At 47.5% G+C, this 20,561-nt stretch overlaps 1 protein-coding gene across 1 annotated transcript in view; it reads right to left on the reverse strand.

Annotated features, from left to right (window-relative positions):
* ACSS1 (acyl-CoA synthetase short chain family member 1) overlaps positions 1 to 20,561 on the reverse strand; it is a 61,124-nt gene that overhangs the window by 25,042 nt on the left and 15,521 nt on the right. The window contains exon 3 of the mRNA XM_042931792.1: positions 6,792 to 6,991. Coding sequence (XP_042787726.1) covers positions 6,792 to 6,991 — 200 coding nt within the window. The remainder of the gene's footprint in view (positions 1 to 6,791; positions 6,992 to 20,561) is intronic.

Here is a 20,561-nt window from a genome sequence, read left to right on the forward strand (position 1 = left end):
CCTCCCACCTGCCCTGGGAGCTTTCCCAGGTGAGAGGCCATCACACTGCCCTCAGCCACAGCCACTATAGTGGCAAAGCAACATTAAGATGCAGAGACCAAGAAAGCTGGGCAGCCAGAGACCAAGCCCCAACATGTCCTGTGTGGCCCCAGCCCTGTCCAGGGTCAAGAGGCTTCACTGCCCAGAAAATAGAGGCCACACACCAGTGGGTGCCAGGAGCTGCCAGTCCCTACCCTTGCCTTTAACTGAAGGAGCTCCAAGATTCACACCTGCTCTTCAACAACCTGGTTAGGCTTGGCCAGGCCCAGGGCAATGCAGGGAAGACCCAAGCTTCCACAGCTGACCTAGGGTGGGCCCTGAGCAAGGTATCAGGTACAGACAAAAACTGGGCATCAGAACCACAGGCAAAGGAATGATCCCCCAACCACCAACATCGTGCCTCAACCTGGGATGACCCAGAGGGATCAAGGCTGCAGTGGGCTATTATATAGCTGGTCCCTAAGGAAGATCCCAGAACAAATACTCAGCTGTAGTACTAACTGCCAGGGTCCCACACACATCCCCAGACCTTTTATCACTGCACCAAGGGCTTCTTCCAAAGCCAAAGGAAGAAGCACTAGGGGATTACACAAACCCAGGAGCCCTCCACCAATGACTCAAGAGCTGGAATATACATACCCCAGGTCCCTCACATGTGGTGTCACATCCTGACACATGTGGTTCCATTGCCTCCCAGGGCTCCCTGAGGGACTGAGCTCCGGGCACCCACTATGGATGCTTGTCTGGTGGATTCCTCTTCCAGCTCCACTCCCCACTGCCCTACAGTGCTTCCCAGGACCACCTCCCAAATGAACTGGCTACCCTGAGCTCTTATCTCAGCATCTGCTTCTGCAGGAGCCCTGACTGAGGCACCAATCTCCTTCAGCTTTTCAGTGTGAAAAGTGCCTTCTAGCAACATACTCATTCTTTCCTCCTCCCAAGGGCGCTAGAGATGACATGACCTTGAGGACCACCTAAGAATTCTCTCAGTCCTTCTCTGGGTCACCCAGGGTCAGATAGATACAGAGTGCTTGCAGTGCCCAGGGCAGTGTCATCCAGCTCTGCACACCAGAGGCCCCCAGCTACACACTCTTTGCTCCTCAGGCCTTGGCCATCGGTCACCCTGGGACAACTAAATCAGTTGGGCAGAGTCTGTCAGAGACCACCCTGGCCTACATCCTGGAAGCTGGAATTGGTCCAGGTAAACACCTAGTGGGGCAGGAAGAGAGAAGATCCAGCAGGTAGAAAGAGACTATCCTCAAGGGGATGATAGATAAAGAAAGCTCAGGATCCCCCAGGAGAAAGTAGTGGCCCCAGCCCATCTCAGGTGTTAGAATCACATTATGTGGGTTATGGCCCCTCCACAGCCTCCCATGGCACCTGCCTTGTTCCTGGCACTCACTTGTCCAAGGCTTCCTGCCCAAGCAGTTCTCCAGGGCAGGAACTTGCGTGCACATGCCCAGTCCCTAGGAGGTGCTTGGAGAGCACAGCTCACTCTGTGGTTTCCCCCCACCGAGGCTGTGTGATGGGCACAGGGTGTGTGTATAGCATTAGGGCACAGACCAGATCAGCGTGACACTTTATCTAGGAAGCTTCAATTTTACCTCCTTGGTTTTTGAGCAGGTATTGGCATCTATCTTCATTTCTTATTGCTCCCATAGCCAATTACCACAAACTTAGTGGTTTGGAAAACTCATAATTTAGTTCACAGTTCTCTAGTCTAGGTGAGCTTGATAGGGTTCTTTTCTTGGAATCTCATGCCCAAAATCAAGGTGTCAGCAGGCAGAGTTCTTATCTGGAGGCTCTGGAGGAAAGTCTACTTCCAGGTTATTCCAGGTGTTGGCAGAACTCAGCTCCATGTAATTGGAGGACTGAGGTCCCCATTTCCCCATTTTCCTTGCTGTCATCCAGGGATTGTTTTCAGATTTTAGAGCAACCTACATCCCCGGGCTTGTGACTCTCTTTATTTTCAAAGCCAGCAAAGGCAGGTCAAGTCCTTCTTATGCTCTGAACTCCCCTTCTGCTACATGTCCTCTGCCTCCAACAAGAGAAAGTTCTCTGCTTTCCAGGACTTATGTAATTAGATTGGGCCCACCTGGATAATCTCCACATTTTAGGGCCCATCCCATCTCCTAAGCCCTTTTGCTATGTAAGGTAACATATTTCAAAGTTTGGGGGGATTAGAGTGTGGACATCTGTGGTGGCCATTATTTGCCCCTACCTACAACCTCTCAGAATCATCCTCCTGTTGTCCTCTACCCTCCCCACCATACTGTCCTCTCTCTCTATTCCTCACACAGCCTAAAGCAACAGAGAACATAAAGGGAAGAGGAGTGGTCAGAGCCTGGATGCCAGGCCAGGAGAAAGAAACTTTAGACTAGAACACACTGACTGAGGTTGCCATGCCTAACTCATAATGAGACCCTGGTGGCCATGTCACACTCCCACCCTGCCCCTCACACTGATGGATTAAAGGTAGTGGCAAATTCCTTCACCTGGTCTCATAATACTTCTCAAGTAGAAGTAGAGTCCTGGTCTCCTTCCCTTGAATTTGGAATGTCCAGACCGGTTGAACCAATGGAATATAGCAAAAATGATGCCAAGTGTATTCTGGACCTTGCCTTTAGGGCAACTGGCAGTTTCCACTTCCTTCCTCTTGGAACCATGAGCCATCATATAACATGTCTGACTGCCTGAGGTTGTCTAGGTTAGTCATACAAACAGGCCACATGAAAGAGATGCATGGCAGGCTCCAATCATGTAAACCAACCAGTTTATATACCAGATTACATGGAGAAAAAAAAAAAAAAAAAAAAAAAAAAAAGACATTCTCACTAAGCCCATTGCATTCCTGCCCCCACAGAATCATGAAATATAATAATAAAATTTACTGTTTTAAGCACTAAGATTTGGAGTAGTTTGTTACACAACAATAAATGACCAAAACAAAACAAAAAAAAAAAAAAAAAAGCCCTCATTGACACAAACAACTGTCCCAGTAGAGTCTTGTCCCTGGAAATGGACACCTGAACAGACGTACATGGAGGCTGTAGGTGTTGGGTAAGAGCCTCTTAATGGTAAAGTTCCAGAAAGAAGTTACAGGAGTTTCCCCTGCTGAGGGCTTCAGATATGACCTGGCCCCTACCCTTCCATGGCCTGTTGTTTAGGATTTCTGAGGTTCTTGGATCTGCTCCAGCACCCAGCTACTGAATCTCCAGGGCCCACTGCTTTTGCTTGTTTTAAAGAATCTTAGGGCACTTGGGTGGCTCAGTCAGTTAAGCATCTGACTTCAGCTCAGGTCCTGATCTCACAGTTCATGAGTTGAAGTCCCACATTGGGTGAGCTTGAACCCTGCTTCAGGTGAGCACAAGCCCTGCTTCAGGTGAGCCCTGCTTCTCTCTTTCTCCTTCTCTGTCTGTCTCTCTCTCTGCCCCTCACTCACTTGTGCCCTCTCTCTGTCTTTCAAAAAAATAAAAAAACAGGAGTGCCTGGGTTGCTCAGTTGGTTAAGCATCCAACTTTTGGTTTCACCACAGGTCATGATCTCATGGTTCATGAGTTTGAGCCCCACATTAGACTCCACACTGATGGTGTGGAGCTTGCTTGGGATTCCATCTCCCTCTTTCTCTGTCCCTCCCCTGCTCATGCTCTCTCTCAAAATAAATAAAAACTTAAATAAATAAGTAAATAAATAAATAAACAAATAAATAAATAAAACATCTAAAAAAAAAAAAGAATCTTAACAGAAACACTTGACAACCATGACCATGTCAACAAGAGAGAAAAAGAGCAGCCTAGTATAATGCTAAAAGCATGAACTCTGGTGGCCCAATGCCTGGGTTCAAATCCTAGTTCTGTCATTAACTAGCAATGTAACCTTGAGCAAGTCAATTAACCTCTCTGTGCCTCAGTCTCCTCACCTTCAAAAACAGTAGCCTCCCAACAAAGAAAAGCCCAGGACCAGATGGTATTATTGGTGAATTCTACCAAACATTTAAAGACAAATTAACATCAGTCTTCCTCAAACTCTTCCCAAAAACTGCAGAGGAGGAAACACTTTCTAACTAATTCTATGTGGCCAGCATTACCCTGATACCAAAGTCAGATAAACACATCACAAGAAAAAAAAAAAAAAAAAAACTACAAGCCAATACCCCTTATGAACACTGATGCAGCAATCCTCAACAAAATGACAACAAATTATATCCAGCAGCATATTAGCAGGATTACACATCATGACCAAGGGGGAATTTATTCCTGGAATGCAAGGGTGGTTTGACACATGAAAATCAAGGATGATATACAGATCATTGGAATAGAATAGAGAACTCAGAAATAAGCCCTCACATATAGGACAAATTAGTTTTGACAAAGTGCCAAGGCCATCCAATGAGGGGGAAAAAAACAGTCTCTTCAGTAAATGGTGCTGGTACCACTGGATACCCAGAGGCAAAAGAATGAAATTGGATCTCACACCATACCCCCAAAAAATGAGCTCAAATTGGATCAAAGACCTAAATATAAAAGCTAAGACCATAAAACTTTTAGAAGAAAACATAGGAACAAATCTTCATGACATTGGAGCTGGTAATGGATTCTTGAATAATACACCAAAACAACACACAACAGAAGAAAAAATAGGTGATCCAGACTTCATCATGATTAAAAACTTTTGTGCATCAAAAGACACTATGGAGAGAATGAAAACATAACCCACAGAATGGGAGAAAATCATTGCAAATTATAAATCTGATAAAGGTCTGGCATCCAGAATACATACAGAGAACTCTTACAACTCAACAACAAAAAGCAAATAGCCAATTAAAAAATGGACAAAGGGCTTAAGTAGACATTTCTCCAAAGAAGACATACTAACGGACAAGATGCTCAGTGATATTAGTCATTAGGAATGTAAACCAAACAAGATGCATGAAAAGATGCTCAGTGATATTAGTCATTAGGAATGTAAACCAAACCCACAATGAAAAACCACTTCATACCCACTAGGATGACTATAATTTTTTTTAAGTAGGCTTCACACCCAGGACAGAGCCCAATGTGGGGCTTGAACTCATGACCCTGAAATCAAGACCTGAGCTAAGATCAAGAGTCAGATGCTTGACAAACTGAGCCACCCAGGTGCCTCTATAATTTTTTTTTAAAGTAAAATAACAAGTGTTGATGAAGATTCAGAGAAATTAGAACTTTCATACATTGTTAGTGGGAAGGTACAACAGAGCAGCAACTTTGGAAAACAGTTTTGCAGTTCCTCAATAAGTTAAATATAGATTTACCATATGGGCCAGCAATTCTACTCCTAGGTATATACACAAAAAATTGAAAACAGATGTTCTCATGAATGTTCACAGCAACTCTATTCACAATAACCAAGAAGTGTTAACAAGTCAAATGTCCATCAACAGATGAATAAATCAACAAAACATGGTACATCCATACAGTCAAATTTTATTTATGGAAAAAAGAAATGAAGCAATAATACATGCTACAACATGGATGAACCTTGAAAACATTGTGAGTAGTGAAAGAAGTCATAAACAAAAGGCCACATGTTATATGAGTTCATTTATATGAAATACCCAGAATAGGCAAATCATTGACACAGAAAGCAGATTAGTGGTTGCCAGAAGCTGGGTGGAGGGGGAAATGGGGAATTCCTGATTAATGGGTATGAGGTGTCCATTGAGGGTGATGAAAAAGTTCTGGAATAGACCGTGATGGTGTTTGCACAACATTATGAATGTGCTCAATGCCACTGAATTGTATACTCTAGGATGGCAATAACAGTAATAAAAAATGAAGAAAAGGAGAAATAGAGTATTATCTCATACCATATTTACAAATACAAAGTTAGTCAAATTTAAGGAGATGACCTTTGCAAAGTATTTAGAACAGTGCCTGGCACATAGTCGGTGCTACAGAGTTTAAAGAGAGAAAGAGAAATGAATGACAGCACCAACCCTTGAAAGTGGAGGGAGAGACACAGAATGAAAGTAGAAAGGCTTCCCAGCCCTTCCTAAAGGTAGTCAGCAGGGTTCTGAGAATTCTGCCCTTTAGCTCTGTTCACTACCCAAAGGCAAGTCTTCAGTGAGACACAAAGAACTCTCAGTGACCCCCATAATTTGGCAATCTTCTTAGGGAACCAGCTCAGGGGACTCTCTAGGATCTTACTAGAACAGCGGTCAGACTTTGCAGACATGGGGTCACCATCCATACATTCAGCTCTCCCACCAGAAAAAGAAGGGAGACATTATTGTTCTGCACACTGTTCAAAAGACTCTGACCTACCTGTAGACAGAAAGCCTTAAAGATGCAACATAAGCCCCTACCTGACTTCAGGCCTCCAGAAGTGGTCCACCCACCCTCTCTCATGATGAAAGTCTTCTAGTTGTTGACCTGTGAGACCTTCCCCATACATCTCCAGCCTTATCTCACCCTACATGTTTTTTCCCTCCTCCACCACAGCCACGCCAACCTCCTTCAAGCCCTCACAAGCTGTGCTCCTCCAACCAGTCAGCTGGTACCTAGCTGTTCCCTCCACCTGGAATCTTCTTTCCCTTCTTCACCTCATTGCCCTCAGATCTCAGCTCGCAGAACTGAGAACTAAATGCACATTCAGCCATGTCCCTGTCCCTGGTGGTATCTGTCATTTGTGTGACTTTTATTAATATCTGTCTAAGTCCCTGATGGCCAGGCCCCAAGGAACAAAGACCAGGGTCCTTCCCATATGCTCACCATCATTGATCCTCCCAGCCAGGGACTCTGCACTGAAGCCAGCAAAGACAACCGTGTGGACAGCTCCAACCCTGGCACAGGCCAGCATTGCAGCCACAGCCAGTGGTGAAACAGGCATGTAGATTGCCACACGGTCCCCTCGACGGATTCCATGTCTCTTCAGCGTGTTGGCCAAGCGGCACGTGGTCTCCAGCAGTTCCCTGCAGCACAAGGGAGAGAAGGGCATCAGAGATAGGAAAGGGCCAAAACACAGAGTAATTTGGGGTGGAATAATTCTGTAAACAGCAAGTACTGTACACCCAGCAGGCATTCAAGTGCTTATTGCATGGCAAGATCTTTTCCAGAAAATAATGTTTTCAATTTTGTAGGCTGTTAGAGAGATTCACACCCATATTACTGTGGTAAAATGGCTGTCCTTGTGTCCATTTACAGTAGGGCTTCTCAACACAGGGTCCAAAGCCTAAAATCATCATATCCCTGAGACTTCTGGAAATGTTCATCCTCAAAAGAGATCTTCTAAGGCCTTTAGTGGGGAAAGTAAGGCCCCAGTTTTCTGAATCAATGCAGGCCATCAAGTAAGGCTCTAGCCAGGAGGGCCCAGGCTCATGCAAAAGACTCCTGTTCTGCGTAGCCACAGCAAATAGGGAGGGAAAGCAGGTCGCAGGACAACCAACCACCCTGTAGTCCCAAGGAATGGTTGTGGGGTAGTGACAGCACCGCCTTTTCCTCTGGGCCAGGCACTAAATGGGCTTGGCGTGATGGAAATAGGCAGAGCATATGCAGAGGCAGCCTGACACCCACCACCTGGCACCTCTCCTATCCATGAGACCCTTCCCTCCACTCCCAGGCTAATCTTGAGGTTCTGCCTGCCAGTCAGAGCACAGCATCTCCCCGGAGAAACGGATTGGTTTAGGGATTGACATGTGACCCAATCCAGCCCAATCAGAGTCAATGAGAGTCAACTCTGGAAACAGGGAGCACACGCAGGCACCGCCCACTTGACTGTGGGGCAGGAAGTAGAGAAAAGGCAACCCTGAGAACTAGGCACTCCCTTCCATCTTGTTCCACCAGCTGGCCCAGCTGACCCTGGACTTAGCAAATAGCCAGTCATTTTGCCATTTTTGTGTACACAATTTGATTTTGTTATTTAATCACGGAACTAACACGGAAAGACAGAATGAGGGCAACCACCTGAACCACACACCAGCCTCTGCATCACTTCAGCAGGCCCTAGTGGGGCAGCACCGACTTCCGCAGGCTCTGGAAGCCAGAGGCCAGACCCTCCAAGCTTCACAAAGCTCCTTAAAAGTTTGTGTGTCTAGTTCCCCTCTGTTCATCAAGGAGAGGGCTCCAGAGAAAGGCCAAGTTCAACAAGAGGCCGCCTAGAAACACCAAAGGAATGAAAATGAACACTCCCCATTTCAGGCAGAGACTTCATGGGGGCCTTTGTTTCTTCCCAAAGCCATCCTACAAGGAGACCTAATGAGAACAAGATCACAAGCCCAGCCTGCACTTGGCCCCCCAACCAGTGGTTCCTGCCCAGGCTGGCACCAGCCTGCCTCTTCTGCAGGATTTCATCTTTTCTCCTTAAAGCTTTCAGGACAAAGGCTCCATTCACTCGTGCCTCACCCACCCCTTGCCTAAGTTTATGATGAAGGAAAGAGCAGTTCCTGACAGTCCCCAACACCAAACTCCCCAGAATCCAGAGCTCAGAAGCACTCCTACTACTCCAGGGAAGGAGGATGACAGCCTGTGACAGTACTGAGGAGGTAGCTATGGTCAGTGATGCAGAATAATTCAAGTCCAGTGCAGGCACCATTTTCATAGCTAAGGATTTAAGCTTCTGAGCAGCGCTCAGGGAGATGGAGGCTTGAATGTGTGTTAGGCATATGGTGATGAAATTCGGTCCTTATCCTGCAGACCAAAGGGAGCAGTCAGAAGTCAAGGAACAAGTATGAACTGTCTAGACAGAGTGGCCTGGCTTAGCTTTCTATAGTAGCTGTATTAACATGGCAGTTTACCTTTCTCAGCTGCCATGTGATCATCTGAGAAACAACAGGTGACATGCACCTTGTGTAACTGTCACAAGTGTTAATGACAAGCGTCATCCACCCAGGACCCTGCCAAACATTCAGTAAGCATTACCTTTCCCATCAGATGTCTGTGTTTAAAATATTTTCTAAAACCACTAAAATCAACTTACTACTTTGGTTAAATCCTAAGATGTTAAAAATTCCATTCCAAACACCACAGGGTTAGAGAGAAAGTATCCTCCAGGACCACAGCTCTGACTAGAGAAATGCAGACACATGCATGACAGTGTGAAGGGCATTTATCACCTCAACTTCATGCTACAGTCGCTGAGAGCAGCAGGGAGAACTTTCTGGAAAAGTTGTCTGTGGTGAGGAGGAGCAAGGCAGCAAAGAGGAAAGGAATGGTGGATTTTCCCTACAGGGGCAAGAGTCACCTGGCTGTTGTAGGGCAGTTGAGCTATGGCCCTGGAAGATGGTCTGAAGACCAAGCTGAGGCAACCTACATGTTCCCTGGAGGATCAAGGGGTATCAACATGTGCTGGACCCAGAGCTGCATCCAGTGGGTCCCATACTCTTGCTTCTGCATCAGAAGCAGCAGTTTCTAATAAAGAATTTGATCTGGGTAAATCTCCAAGCACACTCCCCTTCCTATGCACTCTGCCAAAGCCATAAACCTCAAAATCAAAGGGCTCCTTGAAGGTCAGATGATGCAGCCTCCCTGGGGTCCAGAAATCTCGTTGCCATACTTTTGCCCACAGTGGCCCAGCCTCTGTTTCAGCATCACACTGCTGGAGGTCACCATCTCACCAGGCTGCTTCTTGCTTTGTCATTTTAGTAGAGAAAGAGTCTTCCTAAAATTGGACTAAGTTTTGTAGCCATTCAAATTCCAACCATCAGTCTTGGCTCAGCCCTTTAAAGCTACCCAGAATAAATCTAATTTGTCATTCAATAACACCCCTTCAAATTCTTCAATACCCCCACCCCAAGAAGCCTTTCTTCTCCCAGTTCTTTTATTCAGCCATCCATGACCCCACTTACTCTCTGTAGATATACCTCCAGGTTACCAAATGGACCCCTACATTCCCATGGTGTCTGTTCAGTGAAGAATATGGGTACCCAGACCCTTAACCTCAACAACTCTACATTTAATAATATAAATTAAGAGCACATTAATTTCCTCCACACTTGTACCATTGGAAAATATGATCAGCAAACCTGGGTCTTCAAATCATTGAAAAATCAATGTCATTTGAGTGATCATTCTACGTACTCAAAACCTGTTCAAAAGCATGTTCTTGGACATTTGTGACTTCTCAAAGACTCCCACAAACTAAAATGCTACTATTTCTGTACCAAAAAGATAAAGCAGCCACTCAGAGGCTGGTGCTTTGGGATGTCACTGCAGGAAATACTGGCTTCCTTGTGCCTACAGGGTCTTTCCAAGGGAGGGCAACATACAGCTTTCTGAGAAATGATCTCACTGAAGTGAGTTAGTTATATTTTCAAGTGCAAAGGGAAAAAGTAACATTTGTTTGTCAGGTACTGAGCAAGATATCTAAGTTTATCTGCAATGTAGACTCCTCAAGGCCAAACCTTCAATGTGGACATATGGAAATAATGTGCACAAATACATACATTTGGCATGGTTTTCATGGTGCTTACTACCAGCAAAACGCTGACTGACCTTGGGAAATGGGAGGAGACATTCTATAGCCAACTGTTAAACATCAGCAGAGAGTAATGTTTATATAATGCTAAAGACATAATCTGGCCTCAAGTATTTGTAAACAACATGACACTTGTCAGCAGGGATAAAGGCTCCCTGGCCCAACTCAGTCCAAAACAGGACACAGCTGGAAACAGAGTTCAGAAGAAACCAAGGAAGAAATACACTGATATTTATTTATTTATCTATATTCTAATTAAAGCTGTTTTTTCATGGCTACTATTTGAAAGTATCTTTCCCTCCTAGCCATTTCCCAATCCAGGGAAGTAAGAAAAGCTGTGTGTGTGTGTGTGTGTGTGTGTGTGTGTGTCTTGTATTTAAGAAATAAACAAATTAGGAATGCATGATTTGCTCACTTCCTATAATTACTCTGGCTCTTAGTGTTCATGAACTAGATACTTACCCCCTTCATTGTCCATCTGCCCCACTAAGTACAAGCTCTACTTGGGTAAGGATTTAGGGGATATTGCCTTCTTCCCCGTGCCTAGAGCTGAGCCTAGTTCATAGAAGGCGCTCAATAAATATTTGTTGAATCAGTAAGAACAGCAGATAAGTGAGAAATGATGAGAACTCTGGCATATGTAGGACAACTTGGGCCTGTGGTCTTATCATGAGCACCTGTCCACTCTGCAGACGCCTTCTGTCTCTCTGTGCTAGAAAAGGTGAGGCTGGCCATCACATCAGTGTCACACTGGCAGGATGTCCTATCCCTTTGACAGCAAATGGGAAGGACTACTCCCACTGATAAACTACCCACAGCTACTTTTCTCTTCATTTTCTTATGCCAATAAGGGAAATAAACCCAGGCAATTAATGTCAATATTGTGAATGTAAGGCTTGTGACAGACACAAAGTACTTCATAGTCCCTGCTCCCCAGCAAGCCTGGTGCTGACAGAGGAGGGGCCAACTCCAGGGTCTAGATGCAGAACTTGAAAGGACATTCATCTTGCTTCTCTGCAGTTCGATATTCTCTTCAGCAAGCCATTTCAGGAAGATGGGATAGTAAGAGAAGAAAGGGAATGAGAAGAAAGCATGAGGATCCCTTCCTCATACAGGGTTTGCCTGGAGGGCCAGATGGGGCATGGAGATGGCTCATGAATCTCAGAACCAGCTCTAGGAACAAACTCCTTCCTCTGCGCAGACCCCTACTGTAGCCACTAAATCTGATTTACTGGTGATAAAATTTGCTCACTCTGCCACTCACTACCACTGGGAGAATAGACACCCAGGAAATGGGCTAAATACGTTCATAAACCAAGATTGATATTTCTTATACATAATCATTTGTTTTCATGACCATGACCTTTAGCAAAGAAAAACTGCAGTGGAATATAAAACAGTAGCCACACTTAAAGATGAAAAATTTGCCAAGGAAGGCCCCAGACACAGGGTTTTCAAGAAATAATAGCTGAATTGCCACTGGTAACACGAGGTCAACCAGTGAACCTGGGGTCACTACAGCTGCATGTTTTCTACCTTTCTACAGAAACAAGTGTTTGGCAAACAAGTGTATTTTTCTCGAGGCTATGCTGTAGTTTATGGAAAGTACTGGATTTGGGGAGCTAATATCTCAGGACAGTGTCTCATCAGAAGTCAAACTACATCTGATCAGAAACGGGTTCCCATCCCAGCTCCCTATACACTTGGGGCCTTGACTGTCTCATCTAGACAACAGCCTAATAACAGGACTCATTACCAAGGTATCTGTGAGGACTGCTGTGGTCTGATGTGTGTGTCCCCAGATTCATACATGGAAATCCTAACCCCAAAGATGACAGTTTACGAGCTGGGGCATGGGGTCATGAGGTGATTGGATCATGAGGATGCCCTCAGGAGTGGGGTCAATGCTCTCACAGAAGAGATTCCACAGAGCTCCCTTGCCCTTTCCCACAGGAACAATGTGAGAGGACAATGGCTATTACCCAGGAAGAGGGCCCTCTGCAGAATGCAACCATGCTGGTGCCTTGATCTTGGACTTCCAGGCTCCACACTGTGAGAAATAAGTTTCTGTTGTTTATAAGACACCCAAGATGTGGTGTTTTGTTACAGCAGCCCCAAAAGATGAAGAGAAGGACCAAATATGAAGTCCCATGCACATTTAAAGGGATTCTATAAACAGTAGCTATAATTATGGCAGAAAAAGAAACTCAGTGTAAATCAGTGATTCCTTAATAGAAGTGGGTACGCCCCCATGCTTCTTCTCAGGAGAAAGAATAAAAATCCCAGTTTGGTTTTGTGTCAGTCATGGTGTCATTAGCTCAGGATGAAAGAGACTCAAGGATATTTGAATGCCTTGTGTTGAAGCCCTCATCTGCATAGCCCACCTGTTCTGTACCCTCACAGCAGGTGGCAACAGGAAGGCTTCACCTTGAGGGGGTCAGTGGATTTGAGAAGCATGTGTCATGCACAGTTGGAACTGCCTATGTCCTGCAGGTCACAGGCACTCAGCCCTTGGCCTTGGTTCTGAGAGGTTGGAGGTGCCATGCTCTGAGCACCCCACCTGTCTGTCACCTACTGTGTCTCCACCATCTCCACTAGCTGCCCCACCTTCTCCAGCAACACCTGTCGCCTATTGTGAATACAAGGAACCTCCTCTCCAGGCCAACCATGACTACCTTCTAGTTCCCTCCCCAACCCCCACATGTTGGCATCCAGAATACCTCCCTCCTGCCTATCGATCCCCCCATTCACATTTTCTTCCCATGGAACAACGGTAACAGCTATTCAGTGAATGTCCAGTGCCTAGGACTGCTCTGACTGCACACACCCATTTACCCCTCACAACAGCTCATGGGTATGAGCTGCCATCACCACCACCCCCCTTCCATCTCTTGGATAAAGAAGCTGAAGCAAACAGAACTTAACTGACTTCCTGAAGGGGTCAGGGCTGGATTTGAACCTGGAGTGGTTCCGAGGGTCCTGCTCTTAAGCAGTTTCCCCCCACCCCACCATAGGCTTCAGCATCAGGACAGCTTGTTTTCCATGGCAAAGCTTCCCAAATTTCTTAATTTCTGCTATCTGCCAACTCTATTGTTATTTATGTAACATTTGGGGGAGGGTAGTTTATTTTTTAACATAAATTATTTTTAAGAATAAGCTAAAAACTCTAAACTTGAGGCTGACCTTGTTCAAAAGGAAAATTAATAAGAGCAGTGTTCAAAGCCAGCTTACTGTAGTTACATGGAGGCTTTCTTGTAATTAGGATGGAGGAGAACAAGAGAGAGGATGGGCATGGGGGTGGGGTGTACTTTTCCTTCATGAGTCTGTGTTTGGCTCTGCATTCAGGACCACCTGGCCAAGGGTATTCCTTGCTAGGCATATCTAGGTTGAAGCGTTCACCCTAAGTCTTTCTCTCCTGCTCTGACACAACCCGACATGCAGTCGGCCTCTAGACAAACCCCTGTGGAATGGAGGTAACAGTCACACTTGAAAAAAATCTCTGTCCTAATTAACGCCTGATTTCCCCTCAGACCTCAATGCTTGGCCTCCAGACAAGTCTTGTCTCCGGAAAAGGAGTTCTTTCCTTTCCAGACCCAAAGCCTAGTTCACAAAACTGAGAGAGCCAGATGCCAGGCTAGGCTAGCGGCCCCGGTCAAGAGTGCGCTGGTGGACTCCAGTCCTGGCCACCAGCCCAGAAAACAGCTGGTGCCCTGGCAGGACATTCACCCACTGGCCAGCCAGGCGTGTTTACTCCCAGGGAAAGTCACAGAAGTATGTCCTTTCCCTGGTGGAATCTGGAACAGAATGAAGTTTTAACTTTCTAAAAACATTCCCTTTTCCCTGGTTTAAAAAGAACAAAAGCCACAGGATGTTTTTCAGGTCCCACTCCAGGTTCACATGTCCCACATGTGGTGTGGCAGCTCTTTCCACATTGCTGCCTGGACAGCAATGGCAACAGGACACAGGGCAGCAGAGCTCACGCCAACACTTCCAGACCAGACAGGACCCAGGGGTTCCTCTATTTCCAGGCATTCCTGTGAGTCCGCAGAACATTCCAAGTTAGCATGCAGAGTAAAGTACGCAAGAAGACACAGCCGCACCGGTGGCAATCTGGAGGCTACAAGAATTTGGTACGACTGCCTCAGGTCCAGGGTGCCTTCCTGGCCTCTTGGTAGCAGCTTGGAGAAACTGCTAAAAAGAACAGGGGGTCTGGGACACCAACTTCAGCTCAGGTCATGATCTCATGCTCTGTCTCTCTGTCTTTGTCTCTCTCAAAAAATAAATGAACATTAAAAAAAAAAAGAATAAGGGGTCCATGAAACACACTATTGTGCTGCCAAATGTTTAATAACAAATTATCTCGGTGGGGTGGGGGGAAGCCCTGATTTATAATAGCATTTGCCAATTATTGTGGTGTGAATATTCCCCCCATGAAAGATTTCCAGCTACCAACACGATTTACTGACCAACTGAGCAAGGGGCCAGGAGGGGGAGCCCCTGTGACACCATAACTCACCTCATGAGCCCCCAACACCCCAAAAGCTGCCTGTGACCCCCATGGAGGCTGTCCGTAAAGGTTACTTCAACTGTTTCTTTCATAAAAACAGTAGTTGTTGTTTGCTTATTTAACTCATTAATAATCATGCATTTAATAATAAACAAATAATTGCTAATAGAAATTTAAATATTCATTTGGAAGGAAAGGGAGGAGCAAAATGCACACTCTTTCTTCCACTCAAGCCAGCTCCTTTTTCAGGCCATAGTCTCTCTGACCCTGAGTTTAAGGCACTGCATTCTGTGTAAGTTCAGAAATTGGGCTTTCTGAGGCTTTCCCCCTACTGTGCACATATACTCCACAGCAACCCTGTCACCAGGGCCCCTGCAGATGGCTGCTCAGCTCAGCCCTGTTCAAAGGTACCTGCCCCAGGATGCTGCCTGCACACCCCTTCTGAGGGGCACCCTTTTGGAGAACCACAAAAGTGCCCCCATTTGCACCAGCTGGTAATATGCCAAAGACCTCCTCAAGTAGAACACTAGACTGGAAAACTGTCCCACAGTTTAGTCATAAAGCCCAGAAAACTAACAGGTTTATAATGTGAGGATAGAAGACTGCCCTTTTGGAAAATGGCCTATCCTGCAATGAATCCATATCTAGCCGGGCCTACCTTGGTGAAAGGATTAAGTGAGTGACAGGGTTAAGATCAGAACCTATTACAGCAGACCTTGAACTGCTGTGGCACACACAGGAGTGACTCAGAGGGTTTGTTCACCTGCACCAGGAGGAAGGACCACCAGGCCCCACCTGAGTGGCCTGGGATCTGGGCGGTTATAGGCCCGGTCCTCATACTGTTACATTCAACTGCACAGGAATCGAACAGAATCAGGGTCCAAAAACCCATGCTGGACTAGACCTGCCTGCAGTCACCATGCCTTTCTCTCACTCGGCATCTGTTCCAGCCTCCTCAGGACGCACCTGCCACCTCAGACACCTCTCATCTGGAATTCTGTGTAGGACTCAGGCTGCACCTGGTAGCTGCACATGGGGAGCAATTGCAGTGTGGGCTGCTGTTTTGCTGCAGTTTGGGAGATGCTGGGGTTTTCCTGGAGAGATTCCACTAGCTACAAAGATGTCAAGAGAAAACTGAGCAGCTGAGCCATCAAAATGGTGGTTTCCTGGCCCCGGACCAGAGCCACAGTGGTGTGTTTTGAGGACTCAGCAGTGCCTGCGGGGTCTCCTGAGTCCATTCTGATTATGCCAGAGGGTGAGGCCTAGAGTCAGCCCAAAGGCTTTGTAAGCACTCTGTGTAAGCTCCCTCTCTGCTTAAAAGAGTGGCACTGACTTCCCTTTTCTACAGCTGAATCCTAACAGATATGTTCCCTATGATGGGTGCCAGCAGCTGTATAACCAGAGATGTATTTTCAAATAAAGCTCCCAGGCACCCCCAGGAGATCCTGACTCGGCAGGGCCCAAGCAAGTCTGGGTCTTTATTGTTGGAAACCTCCTCAGGGGAGTCAGGCACACCCTGAGCTGGAAATCACTGCTTTAGATGATACCAGAATGACACATCACTGAGGTGTGGAGACCACACGGAATTTCTGAAGTTGTCTGCATCTGATAGGACCCTACATGCCCTCTTCCAAATTCCATGTCCTTGTTGCCACATTAACTCAGTCAAAACTTGTCTTGTCCCCAAAACTTCATCCAAACAAAACCAGCAGGGAGAATGGGGATATGCTAGCCCAAATGAGTCACCTTATCTGCCAAAGGCTCAGAAACCTCACTCCAGCCCTCTCAGAGGAAGTTTACATGGATTTGTTGATGGAAAATTGTCAAGCCTCTCATTCAAACCTGACCCACTGCTGTTACCACATTCAGATGAGGTGCATGACAGTCTTGGGCAGGGCCAGGAGGAAGAATAGGTCCAAGACAGCCACGGGAGGCCCAGGACAAAGAGTGAAGGGTAAGAGAGTGCCAGGCCAGGCAGCCCCTGTTCTGACAGCACCCATCTGTCACTCTGTCATCCCTCCCCCGGCACCCATGGCATCCCCCACCCTTGCCTCTAAGGTGTTCCAAGGCCCAGAGCACCCCTCACACACTTTGCTTCCTGCCCCTCACTGTCCTACAGTCACGGCAGGACTCCACAGCCCTTAGCCCCGCCTTCTTCTGTAGCTGACCCTTGTCCCTCTTCAAGGCCACCCAGAGCATGCTGGCACTGACAAGCCTCCTCCTCTCCAGCTGATGTTAGCACTTAATGAACGTGTGCTTAAGCAGGGGGTGGGGGCAGATGCTGGGAACACAGGGTCCTGGTCAGTAAAAGGCTATTGTCAGCAGAGCTCACCCTCTCTGCACATACCACCAGGAACCACCAGAAACCACCAGGAGTCCAGCCTGTCACCAAGTTAGTATAGCAGAGCAGCCAGAGGCCCCTTTACACTGTCACCTCCTCTCTCAGGATGGAGAAAGAAGACTCAGATTCCTCAGTACGTCAGCTAGAGCCAGACAAAGCTGAACTCAAACCCCATTTCTGACCTTTCCAGGTGGGTAAGCTTGAGGATCCTGGAAGCTCACTGGGACCTCAGGTCCTGGACTTTAAAACCAAGGATGACCATGAATGTGAGCTAAGATCATCAGTGTGAGCTCCTGTCCAATCAGCCAGGGGCTACCCCGAGACATCAGGGTCAGACGTGACTTTTGGAGGATGGAGGCCTGGACACCCCATTCCCAGTCACCAGGAATATTCCCAGGAGTTGTTCTTGGTGCCCTTTGTTCCAGGCAGGCCATGGACAGAAGGATCCAGCCTGGCAGGCACTGGAGACTGGACACTGGGCTGAGCATGGGAAGGGACCCCCCGCCCAGGGCACACCCACGTGCCACCTACCCACTTTGCCCTCTTCTCAGCCCAGCCCCAGACTGGGTGCCCAGAAGCCAGCACTGCAGGGGCCACACTGCTGGGGACTGGGCCAAGTGCAGTGCCATATGTGCCCCCCAGCAGTGAGGGCCATGCTTCGTCACCCTTCCCAGGGGCCCAGCCAGCCAGGGGCCCACTCCCTTCTAGCTGTGCGTCGATTTTCAACTCTACATTGGACAGTATGTCTAACCTCATTGTGACCCCTTCCTTCTGTATCCACCTAGCATGAGAGGAAATGGGCACTGGGAGGGAGAGGGGGCAGAAATGAAGATGCAGCCCCCTCGATGTGCACTTCTGGACAGGTGAGGAGGTTCAACCACTGCCCTCTGTGTCCACAGTGCTGCCCTGATGGAAACCAACATGGGGAAGGGCCATGTGACACCACACGGCCACCCACAGTGAAGCTGTAAGTCAGGCTCATCCCACTGTCTTGAGACTCCAGAAGCAGAAAGGAAAAAAGTCACAAACGACAACACCCAGTCTTAGAAGACGCCTCCCCAAACTGTCCCCACTCCTCAGGAACATGCATCAAGACCCTTCCCCACCCCAGAGCTTGACTCCCACCCACACTTCAAGTGTGTGCTCCCCCGTCCACTCCCACCCCAGGGCCTGCACCATGCCCTCACCAGGTTGTGCCCCTCCACCTCCCACAACCCAACCATCCCCCAATAGTCCCTGCATGGCAGAAGAGGAATCCAGCTCCAAGGGAGGCATTTGCTTAAGTGTGCTCCCAGAAGTAAACCTCTGCCACTGTTTGCCCCAGAGAATTCTCAGAAGGGTCCCCATCAAGGAGGTTTCCCTAGCCATGAAGATAGACACTCTCAGGGTACAATATTCCTGCTGTAGTCCCAAGATTTGGCATTCTAAAATATGAAATTCCAAGAGACTTAGCTGGTTCAAAAGAAGAAGAAGAACAATAAGTGATCATGTATAGAAAGATTCAAAACCCTTCTCAGTTTCAACATCTGGAGCCAAAGTCTTAAGGAAAGATAAGTACACAATCCAAGTGACCCAGGGTTTCTACCAGATCCTGGAAGTCAGCATGCGGATTCCCGACCAAGTTTTGCAATCAGAGTTACTCAGAGGTCAGCAGGGGAAAGAGTGTGCCCAGGGCACCTCCCTCCTCTTAGTCAGGGAAGCCAGGACACAGCACATGAGCCCAGGGCCTCTGGCCTCTCCTCCCCATATCCAGGGGAGCCCACTGAGCAAACTGACTTTGCTCTGTGTGACAGATGGCCCGTGCCATGGGAAACTTCACTAATCACAGGGCTGTTTTACCCCAAAGCACCTAACCCATCAACCTCATTATGCCCATTAAGGATCCTCCTCTTCAACTGCCCTAATATTTTAACAAAGGAGTCTGCTCATTTAAGTAATTAATTTGGGGGCAAGGAGAAGAGCAAGGAGCAAGGGTTGGGACCACAAGAAGGAGAAGGGGCTGCCTTTTAGCTGACTAGAGATTGTTCTCCCGAGGTGAAGTCCTCACTCTGAAAACGCCACCCCACAGGGCCACTCCATGCCTTTCCATCATCAAATCTGAAATCCTCATCATCCCAGACACTGTTCTGGGCTTTTGTTCCCCATGCCCACACTCAGACACCCAGCAGAGGAGAAGGATGTTTCCATTTTGCAGATGAGGAGACAGAGGGTCAGAATGGTAGAATGACTTGCTCAAGGTCATACACAGCCAGAGGACAGAGCAGGCACGGAGCACAGGGTCCATCCACCTCCACCCTCCCTGGCCACTTCACCCTACAGTGCCCTCACCTGCCATTGTTTCTCTGTCTTCATCATCACACTTCCCCCTCTTGTGCCTCTCAAAACCCAGCCCTCCTCAGAACTTCCCCAAAGCCTTCTCCAACCTGGTGTCCATGCTGGAGTCCTACTTCCTACTGCTGTAATCCAGAGGGACCCTCCTTTCTGTCACAAACAGGGCCAAGGAAACAAAGAAGCCTGTGTAGGAGGTGCCTCCAAACTGCAGACCTGCCCCACAGCTCTATGTGTGTTGGTCTAGCTGCCCCAGAAAGAGTATTCCCTGTGGGCCCCATCTTGTATTCTCTGTGGGCCCTCCACATTAGGCACAAGGCTGTGTAGTCTCAGTAACACCCAGTGTCTGCCCACCATGTCCGGGAAGAAAGCCGTCTCCTCAGTGTCCATCCAGGGGTTCTGAGGCAGGGAGGGTAGAAGGAGGCCTGACATCCCCTTCACTCCTCTGGACAGGGGTTCCTCACTGTGTACACCTGCTACCAGTAAGAAGATGGAACAGCCACAGAAATCACCCCTTCCAGGGCCCTGACCCACAGTGAAAACTATACTCAGTTCATGTTGTGGGCACACCCAAGACAACACCTACCCTTTTTGGTGAAGCCTGTGGACGTCCAGCTCTATTGAACTATGTTGGTCGTGACCACCACACTGAACCACACCTGCCGGTGTTGGAATAGTGCAGGTCTTATCTGGTCCCTCATTTTATAGCTGGGCCCACTGAGGCCCAGAGTGACAGGCTTCAAGGGCACAGAACTGGCCAGGGCTAAAATTCTTAAGCTCTGGGCTCGAGTTCAAGTTCAGACCTCTTTTTGGAGAACTCAGACAAAAGATGAGCTAAGCCTTGGTAAATACTCTACGTAAGACACCCACATCCTGCTGTCACTTCTGTTTCAG

Source organism: Panthera leo, chromosome A3 (assembly GCF_018350215.1).
Source record: "Panthera leo isolate Ple1 chromosome A3, P.leo_Ple1_pat1.1, whole genome shotgun sequence".
Taxonomy (NCBI): Eukaryota; Metazoa; Chordata; class Mammalia; order Carnivora; family Felidae; genus Panthera; species Panthera leo.